Genomic DNA, 14,661 nt, shown 5'->3' with positions numbered 1-14,661 from the left:
CAATATATATTTTAACTAAAAGTTCTTAAAATAATATTATCAGTTAAACATAAACAAAATATAAAGTAATGCTGGAAACCGGTTTCTGAAATATATAGGGAAACAAACACATATAATTTTGAAACGAATAAAAACAAAACAAAAAAATAAGAAAACCAGTTTCTTAATACATTGTAATTTTTAACTAACAATATTTAAAATACTGTGTACAGGTATGGACTCAATAATGTGTGTGATCAAATATGGAGGGCAATGGAAAGAGGATAAAAAGTATGAAGACTACATAATGACTGGACTACTAATACCAACAAACTGTGATCTAAAAAGTTTGTTGGAATTAGTAAAGGCTGAAATCAAATGCAACACAACAATAGAAATGCATTACCAGTTATGCCCAGACTCACAACCAATGAAAATAATTAGTGACAACTCACTGATGTTCTACTTACAACTGAGAAAGACACAAAATGCAGTTAGTGAGTCTCCACTCTGCATCACAACAGTAGACGACACAAGACTCCAGATCATTGCTCAACAAAAACCAGAAAGTGAATCTGTAAGACAAGATACAGATGTTCAGAAACTGGTTTTACAAATAACCAATCAGCCAACATACGACTATATGGAATACGATGATGAAACCTCAGAAATAAACGAGGTACTTGCCTTACCAAACATATTTCAAGTAGCTGATAGTGTTGCTGATTGCATCATTGAGAAAACACAAGAACACAAAAGGAAAAGACAAGAAGAAGAAAGACAAATAATAACAGATCATAAGGTTTTCAACATTGAAAAAGGACAGATCTACAAGGACAGAAAAGTATTGAAGACTGCAGTGGGTTTTTTTGCTATGATCAACAATTTCCAGATTAAAACCAAAAGATCTGAACCAAGAGAGTATGTGGTGACTTGTGTGGATGACAACTGTAACTGGTTTCTGAGAGCTTCAAAGTTCAAGAGTACCTCAACATTCAAAGTAAGAAAATATGTCCAAGATCACAACTGCTCACTGGATATTGTAATGGGCGACCACAAGCAGGCAAACTGCAACATGATTGCAGAAATGATAAAAAAGAAATTTCTGTCAATCAAAAGAAATCACAGACCAAATGACATCATGATAGACATGATTGATGATTTTGGAGTGTCAATGAGCTACCAAAAAGCATGGAGAGCAAGAGAGAAAGCTTTGGAGTTGGCAAGAGGAAGGCAAGATGAATCTTATCAACAACTACCAAAATACCTGCACATGCTAAAAGTAGAAAATCCTGGAACAATTGCACAATTGGAAACCGATAAGAAGGATCGTTTCAAATATTTGTATCTAGCTTTTGCAAACTCCATAGAAGGTTGGAAACATTGCAGGCCAGTCATTGTAACTGACGGAACATTTTTAAAAACATCATTTGGAGGAACCCTATTCACAGCCTCTACAATGGATGCAAACAACAACATATTCATTCTAGCATTTGGGATAGGAGACTCAGAAAATGACTGCTCTTGGGAATGGTTCTTCACAAAACTAAGGGAAACATTCGGAGATAGAGAAGGTACGCTATCGAAAAAACTTGTTCCCTTTAATGTAAATTCCATCTAAAAATTTAACTTCATAGCTACTGATCTCAGACAAAAAGACAACAAAATCTAGAAACTGGTTTCCACAAAAAAAAAAAATTGATTAGGCTTCCAAAACATACCTACTTATCTTGTAAAAACTGGTTTCTGTGAACAGGTTTGACAATAATATCAGACAGGCATAAGAGTATAGAGAAGGCGGTGAGCAGTGTCTACCCAAACCACTTCCACGGAGCATGCATCTTCCACCTGCTAAACAACATCAAAACCAACTTTGGAGTACATGGAGATGATCTGACCATAAACTTTGTAAAGGCAGCAAAGACGTACAAGCTCACCTCATTCGAGAGATACATGGCAGAGATAGATAGAATAGACAAACGAATAAGACCATACCTTGAGAGAATTGGACATGAGGTTTGGACCAGGAGCCACTGCCCTACAAGAAGATACACAATGATGACTTCAAACATAGCAGAATCAATAAATTCGGCGATCCTAGCTGCAAGATCATTACCTATAACAACAATGATTGAGTGCTTCAGAAGCCTTGTACAAAAATGGGTGTGGAAAAATGGCAATGAAGCACATGGAATATTTACTGAAGTAGCATCAGATGCTGAAAAACTACTGAGAGACAACCTGCTTAAAGCAATAAAATACCAGGTACAATAACTAAATCATAGAGAAAAACAGTTATTAAAAAACCTGTTTCTTGATCATGATCAAAAACCGGTTTCTAACACATATCTTATATTTCAAAACAAAAAAAAACAGGTCATCGCAATCACAACAATCCAGTACCAAGTAAAGGTGCAAGAAAAAGGTGATTTCACAATCAACATATTGGAAAGAACATGCAGCTGCAGAAGGTTCCAACTAGATGAGATACCATGCTCACATGCAATAGCTGTATTTGCAAAAAGAGGATTAAGAGCTTATGACTATGTTGCCGATTATTACAAAACAGCAACAATGAAGGCAACCTATGAAAGAACTGTACATCCTCTACCAAATGAAAGAGAATGGACTATACCTGAGAGCATGGAGAGAATAGTGTGGCCACCAAAATCAAGAAAACCAGCCGGGAGACCTAGAAAGAAAAGAATAAGATCAAAAGGAGAACCAAAAGTTGTCTTGAAATGTACAAGGTGCGGAAAAGTTGGCCACAACCGAAGAACGTGCAATAACCCACAGCTTTACAAACCACCAAAACAGAATAACAATAGCAACGAGTCAAAGAAGAATGAATGAACAGCTACAATAGAAATAGATATTCATTGACAGTTTTATAAAAACTGGTTTCTCAGCATTGAATAAAGTAGAACATTATATAATTTTAGTGATTGACAGTTTTATAGAAACTGGTTTCTCAACTTTGAATGAAGTTGAACAGAATATAATTTTTTCACAAGGATACACACAACATTTTTACACTTTTGAAATTTTATCTGTTTACATAATCATTGTTTTAAAGATTTTTTCTAAATATCTTAGATTATTTCAAAAAGGTACATTCAAAAATATAAATTTTATAAAAACAAGAAACCAGTTATTGAGAAAGTATACTAAAAAAACCAAGTGCCACTTACCAAATAAATAAAAACACATACTGCCATTGGTATCACCTACATAAAAAGAAAAACAAAACAAAAAAAAAACAAAAATCAGTTAACAGTACATTCAAATAAAAAAAATTGAAATTAATAGTAAAAAAGAAACCAGTTAGAATAAAAAAAGAAATAAAAAAAAAATTAGCCATGAACTAAAAACTTATAATACAAAGGGTTGCTGATTCATTGAAACATCCAGTCTTTACAACAAAAAAATACAACCACTTTAACTAAGTAACAAGTCTTTCAAAAAAAAAAAAACAACACTAAAAAACTATATAGCATTGTCTTAAAATATCAAATACAAAAAAAAAATAATAAAAAAAACCAAATGAAACCAGTTTGTCTGAAAACTAAAAACTATAGAACATTGTTTGAAATCATTTCGCTTTGCGCTTTCCCTTTGGAATATCCTTCCCTTTGACATTTGCCTTATCCTTTGATTTCTTGCCCTTTTTCATCACTTCATCATCCGTTATATAACCACCAATTTGTTTCCTCTTAGCATGAATAAACAAGCTCACAGCAATATCATCTCTATATACGGCTACCAAATCAGACATGTTAGCTGGAATGTCATGAATTTTCCCACGAATGAAAAATTCAGCAAATTTAATGACAAACACTCCACAGTCACTGCAATAAAACAAAAAAAAAAATCCAGTAAAAAAACCAGTTTCTGTCCAAACAAAACAAAACCTGACAGAAAATATAAACAGAACCAAACATAAAAACTAGTTTCAATTAAAAAAATATATGATGAAAAGAGGCAGAATTACCTATTGACTTGACTTGGAAGACCATCTATGAACTTGAAATTCAAAGGCTCTCTTTTCCCAACGGAATATGGACCTTGATCCAAATTAAGATCCGGCCTAGAAGAATACACATCAAGATACTCCAAATAAAACGGCAGCATAGAAGAATAAGCTTTGACATGATCCAAAGCGCGTTTCTTGTTGACAGCACCAGACATGGAGTTATATATGTTCAACATCCTCTCCTTGATGTCAAAATGGACCAATATCCAATGTTTGTGCTTTTGAATATTGACATACATAAGAACATGGTCAGTAAGCACCCAAGGAGTATTACAAAACAAATACTCACCAACCATGTATCTAGGAATGACATTATCAAAGTCAATCCTAGAAGGATTAGAACCCGATTTCAAAAATTGATTGTACGAATTCCACATGACTTGATCAAATAAACAATCAGTAGTGGTAATCCTCTGTTCCAAAATATTGTCTTGCTTAATCTTTTTCCTGAGGTAATAGAACACCACATCCAAATGCTACAGAAATGCAATAAACACATCATCAGAAACCGGTTTTTGACCATAAACATAGACTCAAATATCATAGACATAGAAAATAATAAAAAGAAACCAGTTTCTTACACTGTCACGCAGAAAAACACCACAAGCATGAAGCTCGTAGAACCACATCTTCTCGGAAATTTCAATGAAAGAAAAATCCATCGGTGGATATAAGATGTTGTCCGCATCGGAGTACTTCTTCACACTGACAACACAAAAAACAACAAACACAAAAAAAAAACGTCAATCACATATACAAAAAAATACACAAAAACAAATATAAATAATATAAATATAAATAAAAAAAAATACTAACCCCCTATTCATGACAATGTTCTCATCAATAAATTTGGAAAACTTAATGCACTGCTCAGCACTAGTATTAAAACCAATTTCATCTTTAAAAGGATTGATTCCATGCACAATAAATTTATCATCTTCCACAATCCTCATTAAGTCTTCCTTCGAAGATGACGAAGACCCAAAGTCCACAACATATGGCGACAGAACAACAGAGCTTGGTTTGGGCTGCCTCTTTTGAACCTCCGGAGACAAATACGATTCATCGTACAAAACCAAACTCAACTTATCACTATCATCATCAAACGAAACATCATCTGTCTTCAAAGCACTCTTAACAGTGCTATCAACCACACCCTTAAGAAAATCAGGATCGATAAACATATTTTCAAAATTCAAAGTCTCCTTTTCCTCCTACAAAATTGAATAAAAAATATTTAGAACGAACATTAACATCCAAACAATGCAAAACATAATGTGAAAAAGCTTGTACCTCAGCTTGAACAGAATGAACGGACAACTGTAACGCACCACCATCATCCGTTATATCCTGATAGTATGCCTGAACCATAAATTAATTGAAACAAGATTTTAACATAAATATAGAAACTGGTTTCCTACAGAAAATAACACAGAAACATGGATAGAAACAAAGACCATAAACCGGTTCCTGCAGAAACCTGTTTTCACTAAAAGTCAAAAATCATGACATAACACATCCAACACAGAAAACTACATTAAACAAGATGATGAAAAAATATAAAAAAAAAAACCAAGAACAACATAAATCAAGAAACTGGTTATTTAGAATAAAACACTGAAACATACACCTAAACCCCACCAATAAACCAGTGCCAACAAAAAAAAAACGTTTTTCAAAACAGAAACCTGTTTCAAAAAACTGTGTAAAATAATATAAAAAGACATTCAATACAGAAACTAGTTTCAACAAAATGATAAACAACTATAGTAAATAATATAAATAATTTTTCGAGTAATGGTGCATCAGAAACAATGGAGCATCTATTCTTTGAATGTGATTTTAGCAGGAGATGTCTTGGTCTGATTAAAAGTTGGCTGGAATGGAGAACAGGTGAACAATCCTTGTTGAAGTTGCTACGTTGGATCTCAAGAGCAAAGATGTCAAACTTTTGAAAAAAAGTGTATTCAGCTGCTATTACAAGCCTAGTCTATCGGGTTTGGATCAATCGAAATGAGTGCCTATAGAATCAAAAAATACAAACTATTGATAGATCTGTAGAAGCAATTCAATTTAATGTTAAGAATAGAATTGTATATATTAGACAAGGGAAGATATCAAAGGTGGATGTAGAATAGTTTGAATTGTTGTAAAGAGGGTTAGAAAAGAGTTTGGCAGTCCTTATTGTATGGAGCTATTTAGAATGTAATTTATTGTTCTGTGGAATACAAATTATCACTTGATTTACAAAAAAAAAATATAACATAAATATATATAATTAAAATATGAAAAAAAATAGTAAAAAGAAAATTAAAACGAAATTGTATGAAAGTTTAAATTGGAGTACAATTGTATTTGTATAATAAAAAATTTGATGTTTCATAATATTTTTATTTTAAAATTTTTTAATCATAAAAATAAAAGTAATTTTTTTTAAAAAAATAAAAATATATTATGTAACCACTTTTGTTTTTAAAACAGAAACCTGTTTCAAAAAAATGTGTAAAATAATATAAAAAGACATTCAATACAGAAACTAGTTTCAACAAAATGATAAACAACTATAGTAAAACCATAAACAACAAATCTATAATCAAAAAACACTAAACAAAAGAAACTAGTTACCTCTCTTATAGGTGATGAAAAAAATTCAGAGTCCTTAGAGGTTCCATCATTCTCCTTCTTCTTCAATCCTTTGATAATTTCTGCTAATTTAGCAAATTCACTCAAAAACTCAATCCTCAAGCTGGAAATACCATCCTTGATTTGTTGTTGGCACTCTTTGATAGAAGTAATTTCAGCACAAATCTGGTCCAACTTTCCATGAGATACCTGAATATTATATACATAAAAAGCATGAACATAACTAATGATAAACATACACAAAAAATATGCAAACAGAAACCGGTTTTTAATACCTTCACATCATCATTTACTTCATTAGAAGACACAGAGCCACCAATCCTCTTTGGAACATATTTAGGATCAAACTTGAATTTAGAAAAAAGCCTTTCAGATTTTTCACCACTTGAAGCAACAAAATCCTTTACAACAATCTGGAAACATAAAAACACAAAACAAATTAAAAAAATCAAAGAAAAATAAAACAAACAATAACCAAAAAATAAAATTTGAAAAAAAAAATACCTTCGGATTGTTGAACACAGCCTGAATCAACTCACTAAACTCTGTTGTAGGGCTATTCTCCCAATTCAGAACGCGAGGAATCTTGTTGCTGACTCTATTGCAAAATCGAGGAGACAAAGACGGGATAATCTCGTACAGCCAAATAAGAAACGCAATAGGAAAGCCTTTAAGCTTGTAACCCTTCTCAATCATCTTCTTCTTAGCTAGCTGTTCAAAGGTGTTGTTCCCATCTTTTAATGCAATCTTCAAGTGATGAAAAGTCTTCTCCCACAATAATTTACCCCATCCAAACCGATTAAAAACTTCAATGTAATCATCCCCATTAACCATAGCAAAGATGAAGTTGTCAATCTTTTTCCCTTGGGGATAACCATACAAATAACCAGCGAAGAAGTATACAAGGGCTATCTTCACATAATCTTCGTCGTCTTTCAAAGCACCACTGAAGAAGACACTAGCAACTTCCTTCACCGTAAGCTTCTCAGTAAGCCCGTGCATGCAAAAAATAGCCTCCTTGTATGCAAGCAACTTCTTTGATTTGAAGAGATCAACGTCATAGGATTTAGTACAATCCAAACCAGTTATTGTGGAAAACTCTTCAACTCCAAAACGAACAGCCTTGTCTCCTAGTTTGAACCAAAGCTCAACATCATCTCTTTCGGTGTGAATCTGCCGCAACAGAACGAGATGAATCAGCTGTATCTGATAGTTGAAGTTGCTCACATCAAGAAAATGCCCAAATGGAGACTTGCGAAACAACTCCTTCTGTTCATCTGACAGGTTCTCGTTGATATCATCAATGACATTATACGGATTGTAGAGTTGAGGTTTCCCAGCAAACCTCTTCTTCACATCAATTTTAAAATAATATTCCTGTGATAGAAAAAATAATATAAACAATCAAAATTAAAAATACGCAAAGAAAAAAAAAAGAAAAAATCAAAAATTGGTTACCCACCACAAAGATAAAAACTAGAAACTGAAAATAAACACATATATATTATAAAAAAACAGATTCAAAAAAAAAAAAAAGTAAATAGAAAACCTGAAACATGCACAATTACAAAATGAAAAACCGGTTTCTTACAAAAAAGAAAAATTACCAAAGGAATATCAACGGAAGGAGCCTCGCTCTTCTTCTTGCCGAGCGATTTTGAAACTGGTTTCTTCTTGCCTTTCTTGGCAACATTAACAACCTTCGGATCATCAGCAACCCTAGGCTCACAAACTTTATCCTAAATAAACATAAAACAAAATACAGTTAAACCAAAATGAAAAAAATCAAAACTATTAAATTAAACAAAACAACAAAAAAAATATAAGAAAAAATAAAGACATACCAAGTTAGAATGTTCCCCAACATTCTTTGATTTTCTTTTCTTTGACGCACTAGCGTCATCAGAAACAGCTTTTCTTTTCTTAGTTGAAACAGGTTTTGCGACAATTTTTTCGGTTTCAAAATCATCATCACTCGCAGATGGAAGGACATTCGTATCCTTCTTACTCACCTTTTTACAACCGTGTTTCTGAGAAACAACATCGGCTTTAGGCAATTCAATATCAACCTGAAAAAATAAACAAAATAAACATAAACAAAACAAAACAGAACAGATAAAAAAGAAACACAAACAAACAAAAAAAAAACCAGTATTATATAACATATTAAAATAAATACCAAACCGCAATGAAACATAAAATAAATTCGAAACCGGGTTCAGTGAAATTTAATACATACATTAGATTTCCTTGGAGATCTTCTTAATGGTGGAGCTTTCGAAGGTTCCATAACATGATCAACCTTAAAAAAAAAACACAACAACAATTTCAATAAAAAAAAAATTAAAACCAGTTTAGAATAACCAAAAAAGAAAACATATACAACTAATAAAAACCGGTTTCAATACAAAACATAAAACATACTTTGCCTTTCTGTGAATCTTTTTTCAGTCGACCTTTAGCCTTCTTAGAAGGCTCAACCTTTTGAACATTAGATGGTACTTTATCATCTGATTCTCTCTCCATCTGATAAAAAAAAAACACAAAATAAACATAAGCCACAAAACAACAAAAACAGTCATGATAATTAACATGAAAACCAGTTTCATACAAACTAACAATAACACACCTCAACCTTAACCTTAAAACCACCCAGACACCAAAAATCACAGAGCGCACAAATAACACAAATCAATCTGTAAAAACTGGTTTTTGACATGTTTCCAAAATAGGAATGATCAAATAGAATTTAATATAATATTAATGATAGTAGAATCAAATACCCACACGAATTCATAATCAAAGCATAAAGTGTGTATATATAATATTTATATTTTTGGATTAAACATGAACAAATGGAAATCTGCATGTGATGTCAACTTGCTAGGCTTGAATATCTACTCATACAAACTGCACAGTCCATTGACAATTCGACATTAAAGCAGATTCAACTTTTACAGTTAAAAAGCACTTTCCTTATGAAAAAGGACCTTTCATTTTAAAGTTGAATTTTACATAACCATGTCTAAAGAAAGCAATTATGACCACAATTCCAAAACTAATCAAACTACATGAAAACAGATACTGAGTTGCTACTAACAAATTTACCAGTCTCTTACATGAAACTTGTAATTAACTGTATAGAAGCTGAAAACTAGTTTTGATTTTTTCTTCTCATAATAATTAAGACAAAGGATCACCTTAGTTTGATTGTAACATAAACAAAATATAAAGTAATGTTGGAAACCAGTTTCTGAAATATATAGGGAAACAAACACATATAATTTTAAAACAAAAAAAAACAAAAACCGGTTTCTAAATACATTATAAATTGTAACAAACAGTTTTCAAAAATGATATTACCTGTTAAAAATAAACAAATATACAGTCATGTTGGAAACCGGTTTCTGAAATATATAGTGAAACAAACACATTATAATTTTAAAATAAATAAAAACAAAACAAAAAAAAATAAGAAAACCAGTTTCTTAGTTTGATTCCTTTAAACGTGTATTTGGCTCTAAAGAGAAAAAAAAAGGTAGCTAAGGGAGAAGAAGTAAATAGGATATATTTCTTGACATACCCTGTATGTGATGTTAATTAGTATTGTTGAAATACAAAATTAATAATTATGATCCTCAAGGTCTTATGAGAGAAAAATAAAGCTGCAGTTAGAGTCTGGCAAAGCAACCATATGAAAACAAACTATCTATGACATATAAAGACTGACAGTGATCAAAAGATAGACTGGACTCACATAAGCAGAAACTATTCAGGAACTAAAAGCAAACAATAAAGTAAAAACATGACACAAAAAAATTAGAAAAGGAACTGAAGGCAAACAATAACAGTACATACACATAAACTTATCATTGAATTCAAAGTCAAACAAATAAAATTAGAAGTGGAAGACTATTGTACCTGATAAGCTTGGACAACCCAATTGAGATAATAACACTGTAAAAACAATTTCAACACTAAAATTAGAAATAAACTCAAAAGAAGAAAAAAGAGTTTATATCAAAGAAAATTTGAACTAAAAAGATATACCATTTGCAACTGATGAGCTATAGTTCATACAAATTCAAAATAAAGTCAATATTGATCTTACTGCATGGATTTTAATTTTAACACATTACATAAATATTTATACATAAATAAATTCAGATATTATATATATAGTATATACATACATACTCTTGTGAATATGTTAATGGAGAATAGAAAAAAAAAACATAGAAAAACACAGAAATTAAGATGGCTGAAACTCCAATCTCTGATTCCACAAACAACTCCTCAAAGCCAACACTACCTGCCAGCAAACCTCCAATCCCTTCCCAAAATCTTCATCCCCAATTAACTCACACAACCAGAAAATGAGAGAGAGAAAGAGAGATACCTGGTTCAGTGAAGTGAAGAGGAAGGGAACAACTGAAGTGGAGAACGACTAGGGCTTTACCAAGCTAAGTTTTGGAGAGATGATGATTTTCCAAGCTAAATAAAACACATCATTTTCGGAGATGAGATGTTAATTTTGTTGCTATGTAAAGGTAAGGGTAACCCACGGTAAACTCAAAACCCCACTCAAAAAAATTTAAAATACATACCAAACATAGGCTATACTTAGTTTTGGGTCGTCCCCAACCAGAAAATGAGAGAGAGAGAGAGAGAGAGAGAGAGAGAGAGAGAGAGAGAGAGAGAGAGAGAGAGAGAGAGAGAGAGAGAGAGAGAGAGAGAGAGAGAGAGAGAGAGAGAGAGAGAGATATACCTGATTTAGCAAGAATTGGTTGATGGAAGAAAGGAGATGAAGAGCAGAGGCGGCTAGGCTATGCTAGGCTTGGTTGTTGTTCTTGGTGTCGGGTGAGCTTTCTTTCCTGAGAAATGAAAATGTTGTATTGTGTTAGGAAGAGGTGGATGGAAAGTATGGCAATGTGCCTGATTTCCTCCCAAAATCGGTAGCCAAAAAGCAAAAAAAAAAAAAATAAGAACCAGAACCAGAACAAAGAAGATTAAGTGAAGCCGAACGGAGGAGAGAGGGAAAAATGAAGCCGAACAGGTGAGAGAGTGAAAAATGAGAGGGATAAAGTGATATAATGGGTTTATAGATCTTACTTGAAAACTGAAAAAGAAAGTTAAAATGGGGAAGCAACCATCAAATCACCATCATTACATGCAAAAACCCCTCTACAATAAACGGTTTTCTTAAAAAAAAAACTGTACCAAAAAATTTAAACACTTAAAATGACTAAAATAACCTAAAGAAATTACAAAACACACAATATGGGCTTTTGGCAAAATAGTTCCAGCCGTATGGGCTTTAAAATCCCATAAACTGTTGCCAAAGTTGAAAAAAGCCATATAAAGTGTCCATAGTTAATTATGCCATATTTATCATAAAAGGTTTAAAAAACCCATACTCCACGTAAATTCTACATTTTTATATGAACAAATTTTTGATATACAGTATAAAAAGAGATATTTTTTCGATATTTTTTTATAATTAAGTAGTTAAACTAAGCATGAAAATTCAAATTTCTTTTTTATTATTTGTTATTAGATAAAAATTTGATGATTTAATATTTTTAAAATTAATATTTATAGTTAAAATTGTTTAGTAACCATTCATGGGTAATACTCATTAAAAAATGATCCATATATATATAATCAAGGGATATATGATTTTAATTTATTTCATTCAGCTAATATTAATTTAATAATTTTTTTTAAACATTGTAAGAAAATTAAGACTAATGGTGCAAAATCAAATTAATGAAACTTTAAATAATTAAACAATTAGCAATGACATGACTAACAACAAAAACAATAATCGAAAATAAAACAGAGTGTTAAAAAAAACTAGAAAATACTAAATGCAGAAAATAATAAAGAAATCAACACCAAGATATATATTGGTTCAAGTCTAATAGATCGATGTGATCTATGGTTCTAATCCAGTTCTAGAATACCACTGTGATCCTTCTTTATTGATTGAGCGAAAATATGTACAATACAGTCGAGATGAGATTCTCTGATGAGTTCTCACAAAGTGTTTCAAGATCTCACACTTTCACTTAAGAATCTTCTTCATCTATAGGAGATTCTTCTTATAAAACCTGAACCCAATTTCTTTGTTTTCTCTGCATCTTTCTCTTTACCTTTCAATCTTGTCTCTCTCAAACTCTCAATCTCCTCTAATCTAAGCACGAAATCTCGTCTCTCAAGTTGTCTCTAAAATGTTGAGTCAATGTGGTATTTATAGGCTTAGGATCAAGATCTTAAAGTTGGCGGCTGCAAGAAATGAGATTGTTAAGTTAGTTAGAAATAACTAACTTAACCAACTCCTCATTTAGTGAAGTCTCCATGTTTAGCATAAGCACCAGGGCCTCTGAGAATATGAATGAGCTTCCGGGCTCGAGGATCACGGACCCTAGCTGAAGACGCTTTCGGATGGGATATAATTAGTCTACTAAAGTCGACTATCTGAAACTATCAAGCTAGGAGGGATAACTAGCCAGTTGGAACTCCTTTTCAGGGAAGAGTTAGCTATCTTGAAGATTGGACCCAGAGTGGACATGATACTCATCCGGGAACTCCCTTCCAAACTCGACTATCATTCTACAAGACACCTTTCAGCATCGATAATAGTGAGTGAACAGCTTTCCAGAAATAACGATTGCGAAGAGCTTTTTATTTGGAGAAACTTTACCACATGTATATATATATCTCAAACATATTTATACATTCATATAGTAATTCTAATTGTAACTTTTGGAAAATTCTACACTGTATCTCTTGAAAGGGGTGTACCGATACACATTTATTTATTTCGGTATCTAGTTTGAATCTTTTTATGATTGTATGTGTTATAGTTATTTAAGGTATTCTGCAAAATTTTAAGAAATTCGAAAAAATTTAACACGTCGAAAATATAGTTCAAAGACTCTGCTACACACATGACTTTTTTTTTTATTTTATTTTATATGCGCATGAAATAGATAGTTTAAACATTGAATTCTATATTATTAATTATTTCAAATTTCTCAAAAAAATTTACAAGATATTTTAAATAAATATAAAAAAAATACACGATTATCAAAAATAACTTTAGTACAATGCATGGTAAAAGTAAGTGTAACTTTTTATTCTTTTCAAAAACTCCTAATAAATGTATATCATACCAGTATACTATATATATGAGCATTACTATTAGGTACCAGTGGTGCTATTAGGTTATGTAGACCCTGTTATTTCTGGCCTATGTATTTCGGCCCACTTACCTTATTGGGCTGTCTTCTTTTGCCTATATATATTCACTTTGTAAAAACCTAATTTACTTTTTGTCACTTTGGCATTTCTGCCGTGACCTAGCAGAGAAACACAAATAAAGATTTCCTTTATTTTCTTCATTTTATCATGGTATCAGTTGCATAAAACCCCAGCCACCTTTCTTCTTCATTCATCTTCTTCCATGACTCCAAGGACTAGGAACTCCATGGCCGCCGCATCCATCTCCGGCCACGAACTCTCCACCGCCGAAACTATCATCGCCGACGTCGAAGCTCCGCCGCCCCTACCTCCGACTGCTCCTCCCTCGTCGGACACGACCGGACCTCCTTCTCCTCCGTCCGATCCTCCCACTTCTGGTGTTTTCGGCTCCGACAACGTTGCCGATCTCCCCATTAGTGGAACGATCGGACCATCCTCAACAGCTCCGATCATCTCCACCACGGCACCAGCGCCATCCTCCTCGGCATCTTTACCTTATAATCCGCTTCCGCCATTTTCCGCCACCACTACAACCCCGACAGTTCACCAGCCGTCCGCCATTTTTTCCGGCACCACCGCGGTCCCCGCCACCACCTTCGGCCAACCAAACCTCCCCACCTCCTTCGGCCAACAGAACACTCACATTCCCTTTGGACCGAACCATGCTCCTCTTGGTGGTAATATTCCTAACCTTGGACATCAAGGCCATGTATCTTTTAATGATAACTATTTGTTTACTG

At 32.8% G+C, this 14,661-nt stretch overlaps 2 protein-coding genes across 2 annotated transcripts; one reads left to right on the top strand and one right to left on the bottom strand.

Moving 5' to 3' along the window:
* Positions 1 to 214: 214 nt before the first annotated feature.
* On the top strand, positions 215 to 2,832 carry LOC115718064 (uncharacterized). Its single transcript, XM_061106084.1, has 3 exons — positions 215 to 1,553; positions 1,736 to 2,244; positions 2,356 to 2,832. Exons 1-3 carry the CDS (start codon positions 215 to 217, stop codon positions 2,830 to 2,832), a joined length of 2,325 nt encoding a protein of 774 aa, XP_060962067.1.
* Positions 2,327 to 12,086, bottom strand: LOC115707039 (uncharacterized). The gene is made up of 12 exons (XM_061105422.1): positions 9,080 to 12,086; positions 8,895 to 8,957; positions 8,500 to 8,724; positions 8,263 to 8,394; positions 7,160 to 8,032; positions 6,931 to 7,068; positions 6,638 to 6,844; positions 5,306 to 5,374; positions 4,829 to 5,226; positions 4,594 to 4,717; positions 3,971 to 4,488; positions 2,327 to 3,827 (listed from the first exon to the last, which is right to left on the bottom strand). The coding sequence occupies exons 1-12, from the start codon at positions 9,179 to 9,181 to the stop codon at positions 3,572 to 3,574; spliced, it is 3,105 nt and encodes a 1,034-aa protein (XP_060961405.1). The 5' UTR covers positions 9,182 to 12,086; the 3' UTR covers positions 2,327 to 3,571.
* Between the last annotated feature and the right edge of the window lie 2,575 nt (positions 12,087 to 14,661).

The sequence above is a fragment of the Cannabis sativa genome, chromosome X (assembly GCF_029168945.1).
Source record: "Cannabis sativa cultivar Pink pepper isolate KNU-18-1 chromosome X, ASM2916894v1, whole genome shotgun sequence".
Classification (NCBI taxonomy): domain Eukaryota; kingdom Viridiplantae; phylum Streptophyta; class Magnoliopsida; order Rosales; family Cannabaceae; genus Cannabis; species Cannabis sativa.
Note: the sequence above shows the minus strand (reverse complement) of the source record. Positions and strands in the feature narration are given on the sequence as shown.

Coding starts and splice junctions, on each gene's coding strand:
- LOC115718064 (XM_061106084.1), top strand. CDS start 215: ATGGACTCAATAATGTGTGTGATCAAATATGGAGGGCAATGGAAAGAG. Junction 1,554..1,735: donor AACATTCGGAGATAGAGAAG/GTACGCTATCGA, acceptor TTCTGTGAACAG/GTTTGACAATAATATCAGAC. Junction 2,245..2,355: donor TTAAAGCAATAAAATACCAG/GTACAATAACTA, acceptor AAAAAAAAACAG/GTCATCGCAATCACAACAAT.
- LOC115707039 (XM_061105422.1), bottom strand. CDS start 9,181: ATGGAGAGAGAATCAGATGATAAAGTACCATCTAATGTTCAAAAGGTT. Junction 8,725..8,894: donor GATCTCCAAGGAAATCTAAT/GTATGTATTAAA, acceptor TTATTTTTTCAG/GTTGATATTGAATTGCCTAA. Junction 4,489..4,593: donor GTGTTTTTCTGCGTGACAGT/GTAAGAAACTGG, acceptor GCATTTCTGTAG/CATTTGGATGTGGTGTTCTA.